We start from the raw sequence: 19,734 nt of genomic DNA on the forward strand, positions 1-19,734 counted from the left end.
AGTTTGTGACTTACTTGGCAACGAGAAAGAGAAAGAAAAAGAAAACACGATGACCAACAGTTTCTTCTATTTTCAACGCATCAACTGCCGGTGAAACTCAACGCTGTTACAGTACTACTCTGATCGATTTCTGCACATTCTGCCATTCTTGCTGCTTCTTCTCTCCTTTCAAGGGCAAGCGTAACAACCGCCGCAGGATCCCGACAACTGCGCGAATTGGCCACACGCGCAGGGACAGGGGAGCTTGCGCAGGGGGTGTTGGTTGGTGGGGATTCGACGACGGAGAGGGTGGTGTCTGTGTGTGAGTATACACGTACCAAGCCGAGGCTGGGACTGCGATTTTTCTCGTATCCGCTCGGGTCTGGGTCTCCTCTGCACTCGTGTGGCCCGTGTGTCTCGTGTGTCTCGTGTGCGCTCGTGAGTCGGCGCACAGGGAGCCAGCAGCATGGCGGCACCCGAGGATGGTGTCGTGGATGCGGTGATTGCTGTACCTCTGGCCAACGAGGAGCCGGGTGAGGTGGAAAGGGACTTCAATGCTGGCCCGTCAGCCTCCGATGCAGTTAGCACGATCGGTGCGCCCGAGGACTCTGGCGACATCGAAGCTGATGTGGGCGCCGAGGCTGTTGATGTTGAAATCGACGCCGATGGCGATGCGAAAGCCGAGCCCGACGAACCAACCTACGATGAGCAAGATGCGGACACGGAAGCGCGAGCTGCTCAGGCCGACGAAGATGCCGAAGCCGGCACCGAAGCGGCTGCACAACCCAGCGGCCCCCGACACATGAACGTGATTGTCAAAGGTCCGCTGTCGACCCTGATGCGACACAACCGAGTCCTACTTCCTTTCTCATTCACGCCCATTGGCGGGATGATTGAATTGTTTTTTTCTCATAGGGGAAGATGACGTTGAAAAGACGTACATTGTACATCTGGAAGGACCCACACATCGCAAGCCATTCTTGGGTGGCTATCGCCATCGCAAAACAGGCGTTGTCTTTCACAACGCCGCGACTCAGACAATGCGCCGCGCCCGCACGCCCGCGGTAAGCCCGGTGCCGCTCGTGGCGTGTTGCCCCAGTCGTCCATTGACACCATGCCAACTCATCTGTCTGATACCGTTAAATCGTTGGTAGCGTGACCTGTATCACCGCACCACGCAAACAGCTATCCTGCGCTCAGAGCCAAAGTTTGCCACTCAGACCTCTGTACACACTTCCACGCAGATGGTACGCAAACCGGGGAGAGGGGCTGGATACCGCCCCATGCGTTCTTGGTCGCGGCTCTATGCTGGTCACCCAACTCGTTGATCACTCACGCGCATGGCTGTGTCGCTCACACTTCGTGCCGGACATCTAACAGAGCAAAGTGGGGCACTATGTGACGCGGGAAACCGACAAGGTCATACAAGGCGCAGGCTACGAAACGGCTCAAGACTGGCATGCGCGCCGGGTCAAGGCTGTGATTGTTATTCAGACCTTTTTTCGCCGTTGGAAGGCGCAAACTTTTGTCCACCAGCTACGCGAAGCTCGCGACAACTATCAGCGCTGGGTGATCGAGGAGGCGCAGCGCGAGCGGGATGCCGAGGAACGAGCCTTTGAATGGGATATGTTCCGCCGGCTCAATCCACGCACGGCGGAAGACTTTGATATGCTCTATAGCTCCCTGGAAACTTGGCGGAGGGAGCAGGAAGAACGCATCCAGACGCTCCCTGCCGAAGCTCAGCAAAAAGCTCGCATGGATTTGCTAACGCAACAGTCCAAGTATGTTTTTGAGAGGCTGCTTTTCTGCACTCCTTGTACCCCACATGCGCCCACGGACGTGTATGCGGGCCCGGTTTGGTCAAGGGATGCGCCCTCACCGTTGCGGAATGGTTTGCTTCCTTGGCCTTGAACAACCAACTTCTTCACAGGTACTTGGCCTCAATCGACCAGCTCAAGTTGATTGCGGATGAGGATAATCGCGCCCGTCGCATTGATCGCTTTCTGGAGGCTGCTGCAACGCCTCGGCAATGGGAAAATCCGCAGTATGGCTTGTCCGTGGCCATGGAGACGGCAGACACCAAGCGTGCCAAGGAAATTCGTGATCTCTATCGCCTGCTTAAAATGACTGAACTTGAGCTTGATGAGCGTCTGGATGCCCTCTTACAAGTCAAAGCCGTGGTCGAAAAGTACAACACCTCGCTTTGCGCCGAGATCCTGGATCTCATTCAGCGCGAGGCTGATATGATAGGTCGCAACATGACCTCCAGTGTCCTCACTGGTATGTCCACCTCGTGGGCCACCCGACTCGAAGAAGGCTGATGAGCACTGAGTTTTCTTCCGTGCATGCTCACCTTGGCCACTTGTTGCTTGCCCATGATAGGCTTGCGTCAGCGGTTGCTGAATCTGTTTTTGCAATTTGCTGAAGATCCACAGTACAACCCCGAGGCAGCACGCTTGCTACCCGTGCACCAGGACAAGTCCTTTTTCCGGGGCAATGTGGCCCGTGCGGCCGGCACTGATGTCTTTCTCACAACCAATCGCTTCGACGTTCCCACAACTTCCACTCGAGGTACGCCCTTGTGCACCTCATGCGCTTGCTTCAGCAGGACCTCTCTTGAAGCATGCAGCTTGAGACCATGGTCATTTCACCACCGCTGCCACTGCTGGCGTCGATAACAGGGCTGGGTCGATCTAAGGAACAGGAACGAGCTTATAACCGCGCGATTCACCGCGAGGACAACCGCCTTTTCCGGTACGCAATGCTTGGTAGCCGTGTGGCTCGACAACGTCACTTGGAGCTCATGGGTCTTGCATGCATGGCTCGTGTGGTGCTGATCGCTGGCAGGATTATGCTGGATGCGGCCCGGGTAGCGGAGCAACGCCGGGACGGAAACGCAACTTGCGTCATGCTGATGACACCTCGGGATGTCCGTTACCTGGTGGAAAGCATCTGGGGGTCCAAGTCAGCGCTCTCAGAAGAAAGCGACCTTCGCCGCCTTGTCTTGGCTCGCTGGAACAAGGCCAAACCTCTATCACCCTGGTACGTTAGCGCAGGGCAAGCATTGCGCTTGCGATATCGGCACGGGAAGCAGAAATCAGGAATTGAAACTCACAACTCGGCTACTGCTGTGCTGCTATTGATGCTGGCTGGGAATTCCCGTCACAGGAACGTCGTACTGCTGGATCAAGCCGAGGTTGCTGCACATGAAAAGCTCGACGCGGTGGAGCAGAATTATGGACCCGCCTTTTTGGCTCGGGTGCAACAAAAGCATCTTCGGGCTAAGCAACACTTTGCTACTCTGCGAGCGCACCTCAATCAGGCACGGAAGCAAGACTCCACCCGAGCTGCTGACCTACATGGCAAGCTCCCCAACGCGGTGCCGGCCTGAGGTCATCCGTGAAACCATGAACATTGTAGCCTTGTGTGCCGTATCGATTCTCTTTCTTTCTTCTTTAAATTCTTTACGCCTCAGATCAGTCCGAAGACAGACAGTCTGACGGCATGTGATGCCAAATTGACTTGAGTGGCTCTTTTGATGTGCATGTGATGAGGCTCAATTAAACAAAACAAAACAAAACAAAGGCATACAGCAGCAATCCTAGCGGCTCGTGAGGCACCGTAGATGCGGGCAGCAGCCTCGCGTGCCGAGCCTTATGGTCGGGCTACGTGGATTCTGCATTATGCAGCTGCACCCAATCCTCTGTCTCCACAACGGCAAGCGGGTGTGGCAAACCTGGCGCAGTTTGATCCGCTGTAGCAGTCGGGGGACCTGGTGATGCAGCTGCCTTGAGGGCGGGCGATGCGGTGGCTTTGGCGGCAGGCTTGCTGGGAGAGGGGCGCAGTGAAGCATTTCGAGACTGACGGCGTTGATGCATGACAAAGAGCTTGGGTTCGAGTGGCTTGGCTTGGGTCAAAGCGTCAATCACGTGGTGCCACGGCAAGCTGATGTAGGTGACAAACGCTTGAAAGCTCAGGCGCTTGGCGGCAGCCGGATCTTGTGGGCCACCGCCGCTATTTTTCACCAGACCCAAGAGCTGCTTATATGCACCCCAGGCTCGGCCAGCCCAAGGAGAGGGTGCAGCGGCGCGACCTTTGGGTGTTGCATCCGAGCTTGCCGATGGAGCCAATGCCATTTCCACAAATCCCGTGGACTATCCAGCACCGAAGCAGCGTGCATTGTCCATACAGAATGGGAGGCGACAAAAGAGACAGTGACTCGACGTGAGAATGAGGATCTGAAAGGGCAGGAAGGAGAGCAGAGGAAACATACGGCTTCCGGGGCGTTGATCCGAAAAAAGACGAGATTTTGGTGGGCCGAGTGTAGCCAGGACGTTTCACGAGTGTTTTTGTGACCTGCCATGAGAAGAAGGACACGGGTGTCCCAGACCCGAAAAGATGAGCCAAGCGCCCAGCGGCGAGGCGCCAAGCTGGTGCAAAAGGTGTCTCAAATACCTTGATGCGTTACAAACTCAGAGACCAGGCCACCACTCTCATTGTGATGAGGAATGCTTCCATTGATGAGAATGGTCTGGCGCTGAAGTCAAGTCAAGGAAGTCAAGCAGTTCAAGCGATGGTCAACCAGGAATGAGATGACGCAGGATGGGACTTGGGCTGTTCGCCTTTCGCAGGAGTGCAGACAGCAGCTAACCGGGCCGAGGGTACCGCAGAGTTCAAGGGTAAAAGTTTGTTGGGGCGACACTTCAAACTGGTCGAAAATACCGTCAAAGTCATCAATAGTGAAGAAAAGGTCCGGATATGTAAACACATCCCCCGCACTCTGTGGCATGAGGTCGAGGTATAGGGAATGGGCAGTCACGAGTTGGACGTGCGGGATAGAGTTAGGTTCAAGTGGCGCCTGCGCAGGAAGGGAGCTGCATGGTAGGCGGATTGAGCAGCTGCCTTGCCTTGCTGTCCATGCTGTGATAACTAGGCGACGCATATAGACGACGCTGCTCAAATTTGACGGGCTAAAAGAGAAAAGGTTGTGAGGGCCGGCGTTGAGCAGGCGAGCTTGGGTAGGCTGACTGGAGTGCGGGATTGCCATGGCTTCAAAGCACGCACCTTGAGCAAACCCGCGGCGCTCGTCTCGCACAGCGCCACGGTTAGGGTGTACTCGACATGTTGCATGATGGCGTTCAGGCAGAGGGTTTCTTCCCAAGAGATGCCACGATCGTAGGCCTGGTAGAGCAAGGAAGCTCTTTGTGGTGAGATTGGGACACGACGCACGGCATGGAGACGCGTAGCATGGCTGCTGGAGTGGAATGCAAGAAGACGCCCAGCACGGAAACCGACCACGGGCAAAGGGCGAGTAGCTGCCCCTTTTCGATAGACGTGCAAGCGATCACTTTGCCGGAGCCCATCTTGGCGACCCGAGTTGCTACGCGAGCGACGTCGTTCTATCAGGGCCGACCGGCAAGGATTGTGAGGACCACATGAACCAGTCAACATGAAGGATCTTGACGATTGCAGGAGACTCGGGGCTTCCTCCTTTCAGCGAAGAGCCGGGCGTGTACGCCGTGCTTCGGGGGCGTACCGCGTTCGCGCCGATTGGGAACATAGAACAGAAGATCATCACCATGATCTTGGGCAACAAAATGCTCCTGGAAAAGGTTGCAAAAGGCTGCTTCGCGTGCTGAAGGTGGCTGGTAGTTGCCTATCACCAGGCACAGACCGTAGATCGTGAACAGCCAGGCTCAAAAGAGGCTCAAAAGGAGCCCCCCCCCCCCCGCCCCACATAATGAGTGTTCACGCGAGCAGCTCCGTCGATCGGTATACCTGAAGAGCCTGCAGCGGTGCTGGTACTGCGCAAAGCTGACATGTCCCGCAGCAACGCCGCCTTGAGACTTGGCAAGGACAAGGTCCGATCGCGTCCATCCGATTGCTCCACCGCATCCGCCCCTTCAGCACCCGACGACGACGTCGAACCCGCCGCAGCCATCTCTCTCTCTCTCTCTCTCTCTCTCTCTTTTTCGTAGCGTAAGAGATAGAGTAAAAAGTAATACACTTTGTATTTGTCAGCTAAATTGATTGATGTTGACGCTTGGTAGCAGATGGTACTACTAAATGAAGAAGTCTCTCTCTCTCTCTCTCTCTCTCTTCTCTCTCTCTCTCTTCGCCTCTTGACTCTCTACTCTCGTCTCTACTCTCGTCTCTCTCTCTTTCTCTCCTCTCTTCTAACCAATTCAAGGCACAGGACCATTGGTCGGTCAACGGGCAGCTCAGGATTGGAATGGCCATGGATGCAGCACCGCGGCATCACCAAAGCGCACCACAGTATCAATGCAAAACAGGAAAGGAGAAGAGGGAAAGAAAGGAAAGTTTGGTCCTAAGGCAATGGCTTACAATAAAAAATAGAACAGAAAAATAGAACAGTAAAGTAGAACTGTATTCTCGTCTCTCTCGCTCTCTCTCTCTCTCTCTTCTCTCTCTCTCTCTCTCTCTCTCTCTCTCTCTCTCTCTCTCTCTCTCTCTGTGCCGATTTTGGAGTTGTGCACCTCTGCGGTGAGAAGCTGTTGGCTGTGCCTCTGGGCTGTGCCTCTGGGCTGTGCCTCTGGGCTGATCGGGGCTGGATGGTAGAGTGGCAGGGGAGAAGGTGGGAAGCGTCAAGTGGTGAACATATGCTCACGGCTGTTGGGTGCACTGATTGATGCCACGTACGACTTTCAGAGGAGGCCAGTGGTACGCGACGATCACCTTTCCAAGAGAGGCCTCTTGGAAACTGACTGCGCCACCCCCGGTCGGCAAGTGGTAGTGGTGCGTTTGATTTGCTTTGCTTTGCTCGCCGAGTTTGGGGGCATGTCTGCTCCCTGCAAGTTTTGTCGGCCCTTCTCGTCACTTCCTGACCGAAGCGCTTCAAACAAACGTACCCGCGCTGGCACACACAGCAAAGGCTCATGCCGTCACCTGCCGAGACCACCGCGTGAGCGCGCCCCTGGTCCCAGCCCAGCGCTCGGCTGCTCTTCGTGACCAGCATCGCCTTCTTCGCTGCCCACTGCCACCATGGCCTCCTTCGGTAAGCAAGTACCCTGTTTCCCCCGAGCGCGTTTGGCCGCTGGACTGGGATGCCCACCCCGCCTCGCGTACCGCTTCCCGCTTGACAATCTTACAAAGCTTCTCCCTCACGATCGGCCTGGATGCGCTGTTGTCAAACGTGCCCAGGTGGAAAGGGTGGCTACGGTGATCCACCTGTGAGTCAATCGTCCACATCTCTCCTTCCATTGCTTTGTTTGGCCCGACTTGGAAATGAATCTCCCATCTCCACGCGCCAAGCAACGAGTCAAGGGTGCAAGGCATATCGCACCTTGGAATCATACAGCTGACACACCTCACAGGATATGACTCGTGCCCCGCCACTCTTGTAGCTGACAGGCGCCAGGCGAAAGACCGGTGGCCGCCGCCACGCTTATGCACAAACCCCACCGCCCCAAGGAAACGGACGATTCTTACAACAACAACAGCCTGGGTTTGAAACCCAACCTGTCGCTCAGCCAGGGTTTGAAACCCAACCTGTCGCTCAGCCAATGAACAGTGCAAGCTCGCCAGCTGAATGGCCTTCCTCCGCGCATGGAGCCACGCATGTTGCGACGCCTTCCAATGCCCCCAACCAAGTTGGATGGGAAGCCCAAGCCGATCCACCCGCATCCAGCTCCAGCATGATGACGACCACGGGGACTTACGATGCTACCTCATCTGGCGCCGAATCTCGCACCCATGGTTGGACTCAAGAAGAGCAAAATTGGTATTTTCACAATGACCCTGAGCGCTATCGGCAATGGTACAACGAGGCCATGGCCATCTATAACCAGCAACAGCAGCAACACCAACAACAGGAGCAGCACCAGGAGCACCCGCAACAACAGGAGCATCACCAAACATCAGTGGCACAAGACGTGAACCCTGAGCAACAATGGTCTGGCTCTCCTCATGCTCAGCAGTCCAACTCTGCTCAGCAGGACTCGGCTGCCCACTTTTTCAATGACCCTGCCTCCTCATGGCCCGGCGACTCGGCACTTCCCAACTCGTCGACAGCGGCTCCGACACCCACGGAACCACCTCTGACGAGCCCATCTTTTTCCGCAACCCAATCTTTTGACAGCGAAATGCCCTTTGCTGGCGCCTGGAATCAACCTGCCAATGCCGCTGGCTCGGCAGCCTCCTTCTTTGACGCCGCCGGCCGCACGACTGCTCCCGATAACTCACCACAAGCAAATAGTGCAGGTATTCCTTGCATTTTTTTTGTGTGCTGCTGTTTGCCCCGATTGCTTCCCTTCTCCTTGTCACTGTGTGCCTTCGTCCATCGTGTGTACTCCACTTCTTCTTGTCCCTATTCTTTCGCCCGCTAGTTTTATTCTACTGGCTCTTACTGTGAGTGTCACAATCTGCCCGCCTCTCCTCGTTCAATGCTTACATGCCTGCTCCGCTCGACTCTTGCAGCCCAACTCTTTGCCAATGAACAAAGTAGTGTGCAAACGGCAACCCCCAGTGCCAGCACACTCTTCGGCAACGCCTCCCACCGGGCTGGAGAGGTGGTTGAACATGACCCCACGGCATCCTACCCTGATGCTGGTGGAGTCCAGATGCCCTGGGAGACCGAACCAGCGGTTGCAACTTCAAGTCACGATGCCCATCTTCCTCAACAGCAGCCCGAAGTGCAGAGTGGATTGCACTTTGAAGAAGCAGCTGCACCTCATGAGGCAGTAACCAATGCCTCATCATTTTTCGCACAAGAGCACGCAGATGTGACTGATCATGATGTTCCCGCAACGTCGGGCTCGGCCACTACCCCACACTGGGTTGATGGTGCCTCCTTCAACTTTGGTGCTGAGGCAAGTAACAAGGAGGCTGTTCAGCCGGATGAACTGTCGGGGCTCACCAGCTCCATTGAGACCCCAACCAAAACCCGAGGGCCCCAGGTTCTCCTTGACACCACCGGCATGACTTCTCATCCCATCGGGGATTGGAATGACAGCGAGCATGACACCAGTCCGCTTGATCAAGTCTCCGACGTGGCAGACATTGATCCCGAGGCAACTCACATGGAGGGCCTGGGCTTGGACATACCTGATCAAGAAGAGGAAACGCCTCGGCATTCCCTTCCGGGATCAGGCCGGGACAGCCCTGGCGCCTATGGCTTTGAAGTCATTGCAAGACATGGCGATGAACGCGAGGTCGATACTGCCGCCCCTCTTCCACCACCGACCACCACAAACGATCCCTCCGCCTCTGTCGCTGCCAATACCACAAACGAAATGACCCCCAAGGCCGCAAACCCGGCTCCTCCCCCCACTGCCATTCAAACAACATCGGAGACCCGCCATGATGAGTCTGAAGAGGAATTACCTCCTGATCCGGTTGGTTCCGTAGCACTTCAGGACGCGTGTCGATTGCTGTTGTATCAAGCGGCTAGCGCAAAGGATACCGTCGTCCATAACTCAACGCACGGTCCCCCATTCACTTGTTTGTCATCTCATAGGAGGATGACCCAGTCAACTGGCGCAAGCTCAAGTCTTCCAAGGGGCGACTGTACTTTTACAATGATGTGCGAACTGCTGCTATCCTGAGTGTTCTGAGCCCTGCTGCTTTATAGGGGATGCATGCCGCCTCCATCGCTATTCTCACCACATTTATCGGCCTTTTTTCTGTCTTCTGTAGATTACGAGGAAGCGCCAATGGCAAGCACCTTCATGTTGGGTGGAAGTCGAAACACCACCCGACTCGCCGCCTCCCGAGGAGGAGACTGCGAGCGCTCGCCAGGAACGTGAGCGTCGTGAAGCTGATTTACGCGAAGCTGAGGCGCGGTTGCGGCAACTCAAGGAAGAGGCATTGCGGGAAGAAGAGCGAGCTGCTGAAGAGCGCCGTCGCAGGCGATTGGAGGAGGAGGAGATGGCCATGCAACGGCTCAATGAGCTGCGCTTAGAGCGCGAGCGTATCGATGCTGAGCGCCGAGCAGAGGCTGATCGCAAACGCATTGAGGCCGAGCGGTTGCAACAGGAGAAGGAAGAGCGTGAAGCAGCAGCGATGCGCCAGCGACAAGTTGATGAGGAAGCCCGCGTGACCTGCTCGCGGTGCCAACATCAAAACAGCAAACAGGCGCGCTTTTGTGCAGAATGTGGTAGTGCCCTTGCCGCTGTACCAAGCCATTGCCAAATGCCCAATTGTAGCAGCGTCGGTTCGGACAAAAAGGCCACGTTACAAAGTCCAGATCAAATGCTGCGTGGTCTCAATGGTGGAAATCCAATGTACATGTGCCACCAGTGCGCCCTCTTCATAGCTTCTGTTCGACCTGTCGAGTTTGTCTCGGTGGAAACTGGCGAGCTCGTGGAACTTGACGACATGCTCTCTATGCGCAGGTGTGTTTCGCAAACCCAGTCTCTCTTTTCCCCGACTCACTCTTCTCACTCTCGCTGTGCTGCTCCCTCAACTATCCTAGTGCATCCATGTTTGGCGATGTTTCGCGGTGGCAACCCAATGTCTCCTTTGCAGGCGGTCCAAGCCCTGGCTTGGGGTCGGGCCGCGGAAACAAGGCGCCACCAGCTACCCTTGGCGCTGCACCTGAGGGCCCACCAGGCCGATACATTGGCGGCTTGCCGGATATGACGGATGATATCAACAAGCAGTGGTACGAAAATCAAAACATTTTTCCAGAGGACGACCGATGGGGCACACTGCTCATGCCCGAGGTCGATGACGCCGAAATTGCTGCAGCTCTCAATGACGACCAAACTGCCAGCCTTACCTCCTCACAAATGGCTCTTGACGGAGGTTATGCCGTCAGCGCCAGTTCACTCAGGCCTGAGGATGCCAGTGACGTTGCCAGTAGCGTTGCTCCAGAGATGCCACCGCCCCGTCCCGCCTTCCCTCTCATCTCCTTCACCGCCACAGGCCTACTTCTTACCATGTTTCCGTCATCGCGCACCTGCACGGTGTCTGTCCCCAAAGAAGATGTGATGGAAGAGGTTGGCGGCGAGACTGCACCCACCCTTATTGGTGAAAAGCAGTCAACAAGTAGTGACGACGACGACTCAGAGCATCACGATGTGGCAACGCCTCCTAGCACTGATCCTTTAGACCGAGTAGTCGCGCACCTGGTTCGGGATGCGCTTCGGGCAGCTGGCAACGAGCTCAATGTGGACATTGTGCTTGATCTTGAGCCTTCGCACACCCCCGTGCGTTCCTCCACACCACTAGCACCGGCCGAGCCGGCAATGTCACGGGACTCCACCCCGAACCCTTCGTTCAGCGATGCTCCTGCAGTAGCTGATATAGACGTGTATGAATTTGATGCCGAACTGGCACGCCCGGGACGGGTGGAGCTGTATCGCTTGGCCGACCTGGTCGAGCTGGACGCGGTCGCTGAGTCTGCGCGGGAAGTGGCTGCACCTCTGACCTATGCACTCTCGCGTCAGCGTGCTGTTGATCTGGCCCGTCGCCAAGCTGAGGCCAACCCTGCTCTTGCCGACCTCTGGTCCCTACTTGCGATTGCAACGCAACACAACTACATACCCATTTCGTCGTGTGAGAACCAGGCGAGCCTTGAACTTGAGCCTGCTTTCCTTGACCACTTGGCTGCGGAGCTGTTGACGGCACATGGGCCTGTTCAAAATCAAGAACTGCAGTCTACCACGACCTCGACAGCTGCGAGCCACCCAACCAATGTCGCGACAGTCACAGAACTCTTAGCGCGGGGCCGCCACGATGATGCCCTTGACCATTGTGTACAGCATCACCTCTGGCCGCACGCACTGATGCTGGCACATGACAAAGGACCAGCCGTCTATCGACGTGTTGTTTTGCAGTACGTGTTGTTCCTCCCGCATGTGTTTGCGCGCGACTGGCATCGACACATGCCAATGGCTATTTTCGCTCTGTTTTTGACAAGCATTCAACTTGCCTCACCAACCAATGCCACTACTTCAACCTTGTAGGATGACAGATGCGATGTTTCAGCCGGGTAACGTCATGCATGTGCTATATGCCATGCTGGTGGGCCGGGTACCAGCTGCCCCGCCTGCTGCACCACCCCTGTACGACGATGTGACCGGCTGGCGCCTAACCCTGGCCACCCTCTTGAACAACAACAAAATGTGCGTGCAAGTGTATCTTTCGCTTGCTTTTTCTCTCTCCCTCTCTCTTTCGCTTTCTCTTTCTGTTGCCCAAGCCTTTGAACTGACAAATAGGCGCTTACCTGATTTCTTGTGTCTCAGGGGCGCACCGCAGGTGGTTGCACATTTGGCAGCATCGCTCTTGGAGCAGACCGAGGTGTCGGGGGCTCACGTGTGCCAGCTTTTGCTCGGCCGGACGCCTGCATTGGATCTGCGTCCGATGTCAGATCGCCAATTCTCTCTTTTGGGCCGTTCGCACCGCGAGGCTGTGCCTCTGCTGCAGCAACTACAACTGATGGAGGCTTACAATTTTGTTCGTGTTCGCTGTCACGGCCCACGAGCCCAGCTGCCGGGCATGCTGAGTGCATATCTTCTCATGGCAGATCTCTGGATTGAGTTGGGTGAGCTTGAGCTTGGTCTTCAGTACTGCGATGCGTTAGCGGCTTTTGTCCAAGAGCAGGACATTGCCACTCTGCGCGCGCTGCGCGCGACGCCTGCTTTGCTGCGCGCGGTCCTTTCTCGCGTTGTAAGCCTCATGGGACATGACCCGAAGCTGGCTGCAGCTACCAGCATGCCAGACTTTTGGTCTCAATCGGTAGGATAAAGCGCGCTTAGTGCATCCTGGCTACTGCGTTAAACCCCAAAAGAACCCTCATTCCGTATTTCCTGCATCTGCTTCTCCTCAGATCCAACAACTTTTGGAACAGCTGGAACAGGCGCCCGTCGTCTCAATGGGTGCATCGGGCACGGTAGAGAGTAGCGTTTTTACACCAAGCCCTGAGGCACAAACCGCACAAGTGGCTGAGCCTCATGTGCCAGAAGACCATGTTGATTCAGTTTTGAACCCAGGCGAAGAAGACATGGATGAAGCACCCATGGCCGAAGTGCCCATGATGTACCAAGCTGGTCCAGAAAGCTCTTTGGGAACCATTGACCCCTTTTTCATTCCGACGCCTGCTGAGGACAATGAGCCCGTGACCGGTCACTACATGCCTGAGTCCGACCCACCGATTGATGCACCCGCAACTCTGGCACCAGAGCAGACTGCTGTTGCCGAGGTAGCACCCAGCACGGCCGAACTGTCAGCAGGCCCTGCCGTTGATACGGGCGCGGACGCTGCTGATGCTGGCGTTGTGCAGCAGGAAGCAGACATGGACGAGGAATTGCGGCGGCAATGGGAGGAGTATTACCGACAGCAAGCTGAGTATGAACATCAACAACAGCTCTACCAGCAGCAGCTGCTAGAACAGCAACAGGCCCAGGATCTAGCCCAGGCCGCGCCCATCTACCAGGTCAACGAGGAAACCGCCACTCAGAACCAACCTAGTACCAATCAAGAGCGCAGTGGGAATAGTGAGAATGTTGACGCTGTGGCGCCGCGGGCTGCTTCCCCCCAAGAATCTAGCTTAGTTTCGGCGCCCGTGAGCGGAAGTGGATGGACTCCTCCAGGCTTTGGTGAAAGCACGACGACTGCTGCTTCGGAACAGTACGTTGCGTCTTGTGTCCCGTGCAACCCGAGGTGCTGGGGACGCTTTTGGTGTTGAGTGTCGTGACAAATGCTTTTTGGACTCTGATAGGGACGCACCAATGGCTGTGCCGGACCAACAAAGCCCTTCCTTAGTATGTACAGGCAAATGTACTGAATGCGCGTTGAGTTGAAGATGCATTGCGTCGCGACCCTTTTTTTGTTTTTGGTTTTGTTTTGTTTGAGTTTTTTGTTTTGGTTTTTTTGTTTTTTCACACTGTGTCTGCGTCGGGAATAACAGCCTGAGCCAACGGCGAGGACCAATCAGCCGAAGAATGACGAAGAGGACGAGGATAAAGAAGAGGAGAAAAAGCCGCCGTCAGCTCCGAAAGCAAGCAGCAGTGGAGGGGTGCTTTCGTGGTTTGGATTTTCCTCCAAGCCCAAGGTGCCCGTGGCCAAGCTGGAGGACGAGGAGACGCTATACTACGATGAAGAGCACAAGGCGTGGCTGCCCATCGATGAAGAGGAGAAGAAAAAGGTGCTGGCGGAGCGTGCCAAAAAGCTCGCGCCCCCGCCTGTGTTTGCAAGCACCAATGTACCTGCAGTTGATACTGCCTCAGAGGTTGGAGGTGAAAATAAGGTCGCTAACGGAAGCGGCAATCCGATGCCAGTGCATGCACAGTCAGCACCGGCGAGTGCCACGCCCGCTGAGGCCATGTTTGATCCCATGCAAGCAGCCATGCTCGCCTCCTCTCAGGGCAGTGTCCCCGTTCGCTCATCCCGCAAGCCGAGACGACGCCAGTACTCTGCCACGCCAGGCATGACCACCAAGTAAGCAATGCTAGCTTGTCTCCTATGCAACTCTGCCAAATTGGTGTGAGATACCAGATCCCCTTCACAATTAGAACGCTCCCATTTACACTCACACTCGCCCGCCTTCTCTCCTCTCTCTTCTCCTTTTCTCTCTCTCTCTCTCTCTCTCTCTCTCTCTCTCTCTCTCTCTCTCTCTCTCTCTCTCTCTCTCTCTCTCTCTCTCTCTCTCTCTCTCTCTCTCTCTCTCTCTCTCTCTCTCTCTCTCTAGAACGTCAAATACCAGTGCTGCCGCGGTGCCTGGTCTAGTTCCGAGCATGCCTGGTTCAAGCATGCCCAATGCCATGCCCATGAACTTTTTTGTTCCAAGCCAGCCAGCTCCTGAAGATGCGGACGACGGCAATGATGAGTAGACAGCCTTGTTGTGGCATAAAAACGCAATAGAAATGAATTCTGCCGCCCCTTTTCCTTTTTTCTTTCCCTCCGTATGTGCAGGTGTGGCTTTGGCAAAGAGCTGTGTATTTTGTTTTGTCTTTTTGGTACCAGACCCTCTAATTCACCACCAGAAGCCAAAGTGCGACTCCTTTGCTTTCCTCGGTCGTGCGCAGACTCTCCATAAGGCGCGGTGTGGTGTTTAGGGTCACTATGAACAGGCTACATGTGAGCAGATGAGCAGGTCATCTACGTTCAACTTCAAACGTTTGCACTCCTTGTCCGCGACTTCTCTGGACACTTCGAATTGCGTCATAAACACTTTGGCTTTCACGCCCGATCAACACGTCGTCAATAAATTGAAGGCCCCTACAAGGGACTCACTGCCCTCTCCTTGCACGCCCACGCTTTGATACCCGCTCCCGCATAATACAGCGTAATGGCCAACGCGTCTGACCTTTGGTCGTTGTCCAGTAAAACATACCTGTTCTGGAGGACTACGACACCTTTTGACGACAAAATTGCAAAGCTGAAAACAGCCCTTACATACTTTCAGCCCAAAGCCCTGCGTATGTGGTCATGGCTAGCTCACCGTCGCAGCCGTGTGTGTGTGGGGGGGGGGGGCATTTGATATTGGCAGAATCGTTGAAGCGGATCACAAACGAGTTTGGAATGCTCCAGTGTTGGCATCGGCTGCCTTGCTGCGGGTCACCACATCCCCGTAATTGGGCTTGTGGTCGTCAGCGGCAAGGACGACGTTGTGCCAACTTCCTCAAAGCATGATATTCATTTACATGTTAAAAACAAATCGAGCCTCTCTTTTTTTTTTCAAACCATTCTACAGAAAAACCAGACGCTGGCAGTCGTCTGACCCTTTCATCTCCCGCTACTCGTTCCAACTACGGACTTGACCCATACAATTAGCTGATCACACTCCCTGCCCCCTCTCATTGCATCAAAACTGGTGAGACTGGAATTTGGAAATGACATTGTGACCTGCACAAAAAATAAGCGGAAATTAGCCGGAAATTAAGTGAATATTCTGCAAAAAATATCGCAAGCGTTGTGTGAGCAGGCCCTGCTCTGAAGAATGAGTAGCTGCCCACCCTACTGCTAGAATGTATGCCTGTCAAAAGCAGCTTGTCCATCAAGATGGATGGCATTATATCTGCCGTTGGGGATGTGAACCTGCGAGCCACGGAACAGCTTGGTTCTGAAGTTCAATCACGATTATCATGTCAAGATTACTCAAACAACAGCCGCATCATAAACGCCGGCTAGTGCACGCAAGAAAGATATCCCAATATAAGTGACGAGTGCATCACAGCTTGGTCTGATGCCGGCTTGATGTCATGGCACTTAGGAGTTCCTGAAGGCGCTGTCGGTTTGTCGTGACCGTGCCAGTGGACATGCGCATCTGACGCACGGGCAGCGGCTGCGCACTTGGACCGACTCGAACTGAGCTCACAGTTGGCTCTGATTGCGTGGACGTCTTCCGGCAAGCGATGGTCGTTGGTGGGCCAACAAGGTCTTCAACGGCGTCAAATTCCTCCTCGTCCGATTCGACATGTTCGTCAGGTGCGCCTCGAGGCTGGGCAAGCTTGCGCACACTGCGCCGACTCGGCTTGCGTCGGGAGCTACCCGCCCGACGACCGCGCACCAAACCCGAGCTGGGTTTAATAACCGACCTAACGCTTACACCAGAGGCGTGGGAGTTGCACGAATCGCGACGTTCATCGTCCACGCTGGCGGCCAAGCTGGGCGAGCAGCGGCGGGAAGAGGTGGGTGAGGCTTCGCGCGAGCCTGACCGGTTCAGCCACTGCTCGGCCAGCGTCGAGACAGAGCTCAACACATGCCCACGGGCCGGGGGTGAGCGGCGACTATGACTGCTCACTCCCCGAAACAAGGACTCGTGACCCATGTTTAGTTGACCACTAATTGAGCTTGACATCGGCTCTGACGCTGGCCCAAAGGATGCAGGTTCGGCCACTTGCTGGTCAGGCGTGGAAGGCACTTGCTTGCTTCTCATGCGCTCTTGCAGCAGTTCGCGCGCGCGTGACGGTACACGTGCCGTCAAGGCTCGAACCCGGAGAGACTGGTTGCTGTCAGTGCCGAGACAAGTCGAGAGTTCACATTCTTCATTATCATCTGCTGGAGTGTCCTCCGTCGCCAGCGGCCCAAGACTGGGTCGTTGCAACACTGGTACAGAACCATGCTTGCGGATGCCAAGTGCACTGCGGATCTCTGCGGTCAAAGCCGACGAGACCTTGCGTGCCGCTGGCTCGGGGGTTTGTGAACGGGATCGAGTGGCACGCGGCGACCCAGGCACGCTCAGCTGTGAGTCTTCGAGTGTTTGATCTACAACTTCGTACACGTGAGTTTGGTCGCCCAAGCTCGACGTGTACGCCAAGGAACTGTCCAAGCCGTTCAGGTTATCTGGACCAGCAGGATGTTGCCGGGGAGTAGATTGGCCCGTGACCTCGACCGCAAGCCAAGCTGACCCCTGTGACGGGGGCAGTGGCGCTGATACAACACGGCCAGGTGTGGTGTGATCGCTGCCAATGTGAAGTTTTGATACACCTGAGTTGTCATAGGCAACCAGTGCTGCGGTGAGAAATTTTAAACCCACGACAAAAGCCTCACACGAGCATGGTGCAAGGCGGTGCAAAGTGTCATGGTATTTTGGGTTGTTTGACAGCATACCTCGGGCGATGGCTGCTATGGGGGTCGGCGCCACCTTGTCCACAGCGTCCGTCATCGACTCAAGAAGTGCTGAGCCACCAGTGGCCTTGACGTAGCTGTTCGGGCGTGGAGAGAGGCGAGAAGACGTGGCCTGGCCCGATTGAAGCGTTGTTGTCGGTGACATCGGGTGTAACAGATCTGCATCGTTCACCTCAAGCTCCCGATGACCAACCCCCATCAAGTCATGTAGCAGATGTCGCGATCGTGTCATTTTTTGGTTTTGCTGTTCGATAACCGTCTGCACAATCCGCCCCCCACCACACCAAAAAAAAAACAAAAACAAAAACGATCGTGATGTCGGGTGGGACATGGTATTTGAAAGCGATGCAAACGAGGAAAGTAGATATTAAATTCGAGTTGCACAAACAAACCTGCATCCTGTTGATTTGTTCTTGCCTTTGCTGTGCCAGCTGCTCTGCCGAGCGTACTCGTATCTGTGAACGAGACCCCTTCGTGGTGAGTGCAGGTGACGAGGCAACAAATATTGGGTTGCAAGGAACGCCACTGAGCAAAGAAACTTGAATATTGGTTGAATGCTGACCTCAGTTTGTTCCACGCTTGCACGGGCTTGCTCGTCTCGCACCTGCCAAATGCCATCACACTGGCGAAGGCGCTGCAAGAGACAGGTGCCAGTGTGCAATGAGAAGGGACTCGCCCGTGATGCGCAACGGTCGTTAAAATATGACAGACGATGACACGTAGAGCACAGCTTGCCTACCTGTTGAATGAGCCCAACAAAGTCTTCCTTGATGGAAGGGGTCAAGGGTTCAAATGCCACACGACAGCTTTCGGCTTTGAGTCTCACTACACGCGCACACGGTAAATGTAATAAGCTCATATCGAGTAAAAGCGCACGCCCTTTGAGAGAAGCGTCATGCGGGCTCTTGCCAAATTGCTTGACAATGACGTCAATCTGTGTAAGTTGTTGGCGGCGCTGTTTGGCAGCACGCTGGGCCTCTCGCAATTCTCGTTGCTGGGCCTCTGAAGAACTGGGGATTGACATTGGTAGTCGAAGCAGCAGAGCAGTCATATGAGTTTGCGTGTGGGCCTGTCTGGTGGATACGCTGTGCTCAAACACATGGGCACTGCCGCCGTAATGGTTACTCCTGAGACAGTACTGACCTATGGCCCAAGATTGGCGATGCTTCTTCATCATGGCAGCTGGGCGTGCCAGCTGAATGCTTAGATTCACGCTTGGATCCTGCTCGGCGCTCATCGGAAGCCGAACCTTGCTGCTTCTTTCGAAGCTCTTGCATTAGCTGACGTAAAGCCAAATGCTCAGCTTCAAGACGACGCAATTGTTGCTCCAGCAGCGCTGCTTTTCCATGAGCCACTTCCAGAGCATCTTCTCCCTTTGCCACTTGCTGGCGCGCCTGATTCACAGTCATCGGCATGTTATTGCAAGCTCAGTCCAAGATCACTTGATTGGCTGCCAAAGAGACAGCAACACCGACCTCAAAAAGCGACCGTGAAAGTTTCTCTTTCTTAGCGAGGACCAGTTGCACGGTATTTGTCATGTCCAGAACAGGTGACTTGAGGCGGTCAATAACAGCCGCTTGCTCATCCGCCAAAAGCTTGCGCTGATGCAGTTGTTGCTACACAAGTTAATCCCCAAATGGGTGTCAGCATGGTTGTAAAGGGTGGCAAGGGCTCTGATCCATGCTGAGTCACAGCCAGCCATCGGCGCCGAACAGCAAATGTGAACAATGCAAAACTGACCGTTTTCTTATCAATCAGATCTTGGTAACTCGTTTGTTGTGCCTTGAGATTCTTGTGCAAGGCCTAACGGACCGGGAAATTTCGTGGCAAGCAGAGCAAAATGGTAAAGTTGCTCAGAAAACTTCGACCACCACGTGCTAGACATGAGCGTGCGTCTACTGCACCTCAATCGTTTCATTCTGACGAGCCAACGCAGCAACGTGCGATGCAATCACGCGTTCCAACTCAAGGCGCTGCTTCTCTGCATCGTCCAAACCCTGCGCGTAAGAGATGCAATCCAGGCCGCAACGCAATGGGTTGGCTGAGTGAGCTTCACCTGACTTGCGACATGAACGGCAGGCTATAGCACCAGTACCCACCTCCAAGGCTTTGAACAGTGTATCTGCGTACTCATGCTCGGTTTGGACGGCGGAATCGACCAAAGCTACGGTGCAAGCAATCCGCAAATCAGCTAGGCAGAGGCAGCCTTGTCACGCTGTACAG

The 19,734-nt window shown here is 55.0% G+C and overlaps 4 protein-coding genes across 4 annotated transcripts in view; 2 read left to right on the top strand and 2 right to left on the bottom strand.

Moving 5' to 3' along the window:
• Nucleotides 1–240: 240 nt before the first annotated feature.
• MONBRDRAFT_33333 (uncharacterized protein) lies at nt 241–3,512 on the top strand. The gene is made up of 9 exons (XM_001747630.1): nt 241–800; nt 895–1,043; nt 1,134–1,226; nt 1,360–1,760; nt 1,910–2,259; nt 2,362–2,550; nt 2,661–2,733; nt 2,827–3,021; nt 3,148–3,512. The coding sequence occupies exons 1-9, from the start codon at nt 446–448 to the stop codon at nt 3,368–3,370; spliced, it is 2,028 nt and encodes a 675-aa protein (XP_001747682.1). The 5' UTR covers nt 241–445; the 3' UTR covers nt 3,371–3,512.
• A 132-nt stretch (nt 3,513–3,644) lies between these two features.
• Nucleotides 3,645–5,109, bottom strand: MONBRDRAFT_27262 (uncharacterized protein; the record flags this gene model as incomplete). Its single annotated transcript, XM_001747714.1, has 5 exons — nt 3,645–4,133; nt 4,253–4,335; nt 4,435–4,516; nt 4,631–4,837; nt 5,044–5,109. The coding sequence occupies 5 exons, from the start codon at nt 5,107–5,109 to the stop codon at nt 3,645–3,647; spliced, it is 927 nt and encodes a 308-aa protein (XP_001747766.1).
• A 689-nt stretch (nt 5,110–5,798) lies between these two features.
• On the top strand, nt 5,799–14,629 carry MONBRDRAFT_33334 (uncharacterized protein; the record flags this gene model as incomplete). The annotated part of the gene is made up of 17 exons (XM_001747631.1): nt 5,799–5,840; nt 5,887–5,958; nt 6,030–6,187; nt 6,363–6,483; nt 6,559–6,735; nt 7,344–8,199; nt 8,416–9,332; nt 9,455–9,520; nt 9,634–10,331; nt 10,412–11,636; nt 11,703–11,776; nt 11,907–12,065; nt 12,186–12,678; nt 12,770–13,569; nt 13,661–13,703; nt 13,850–14,379; nt 14,437–14,629. The coding sequence occupies 17 exons, from the start codon at nt 5,799–5,801 to the stop codon at nt 14,627–14,629; spliced, it is 6,624 nt and encodes a 2,207-aa protein (XP_001747683.1).
• A 1,482-nt stretch (nt 14,630–16,111) lies between these two features.
• MBCDH8 (uncharacterized protein) overlaps nt 16,112–19,734 on the bottom strand; it is a gene marked incomplete at both ends in the record, with an annotated part of 40,285 nt that continues 36,662 nt past the window's right edge. Inside the window, 11 exons of the mRNA XM_001747715.1 lie at nt 16,112–17,226; nt 17,494–17,770; nt 17,904–17,966; nt 18,074–18,145; nt 18,251–18,336; nt 18,388–18,521; nt 18,655–18,905; nt 18,987–19,127; nt 19,252–19,314; nt 19,416–19,508; nt 19,611–19,675. Of these exons, the coding sequence (XP_001747767.1) occupies nt 16,112–17,226; nt 17,494–17,770; nt 17,904–17,966; nt 18,074–18,145; nt 18,251–18,336; nt 18,388–18,521; nt 18,655–18,905; nt 18,987–19,127; nt 19,252–19,314; nt 19,416–19,508; nt 19,611–19,675 (2,360 nt within the window). The remainder of the gene's footprint in view (nt 17,227–17,493; nt 17,771–17,903; nt 17,967–18,073; nt 18,146–18,250; nt 18,337–18,387; nt 18,522–18,654; nt 18,906–18,986; nt 19,128–19,251; nt 19,315–19,415; nt 19,509–19,610; nt 19,676–19,734) is intronic.

Source organism: Monosiga brevicollis, genomic scaffold, assembly GCF_000002865.3.
Source record: "Monosiga brevicollis MX1 MONBRscaffold_18 genomic scaffold, whole genome shotgun sequence".
Taxonomy (NCBI): domain Eukaryota; class Choanoflagellata; order Craspedida; family Salpingoecidae; genus Monosiga; species Monosiga brevicollis.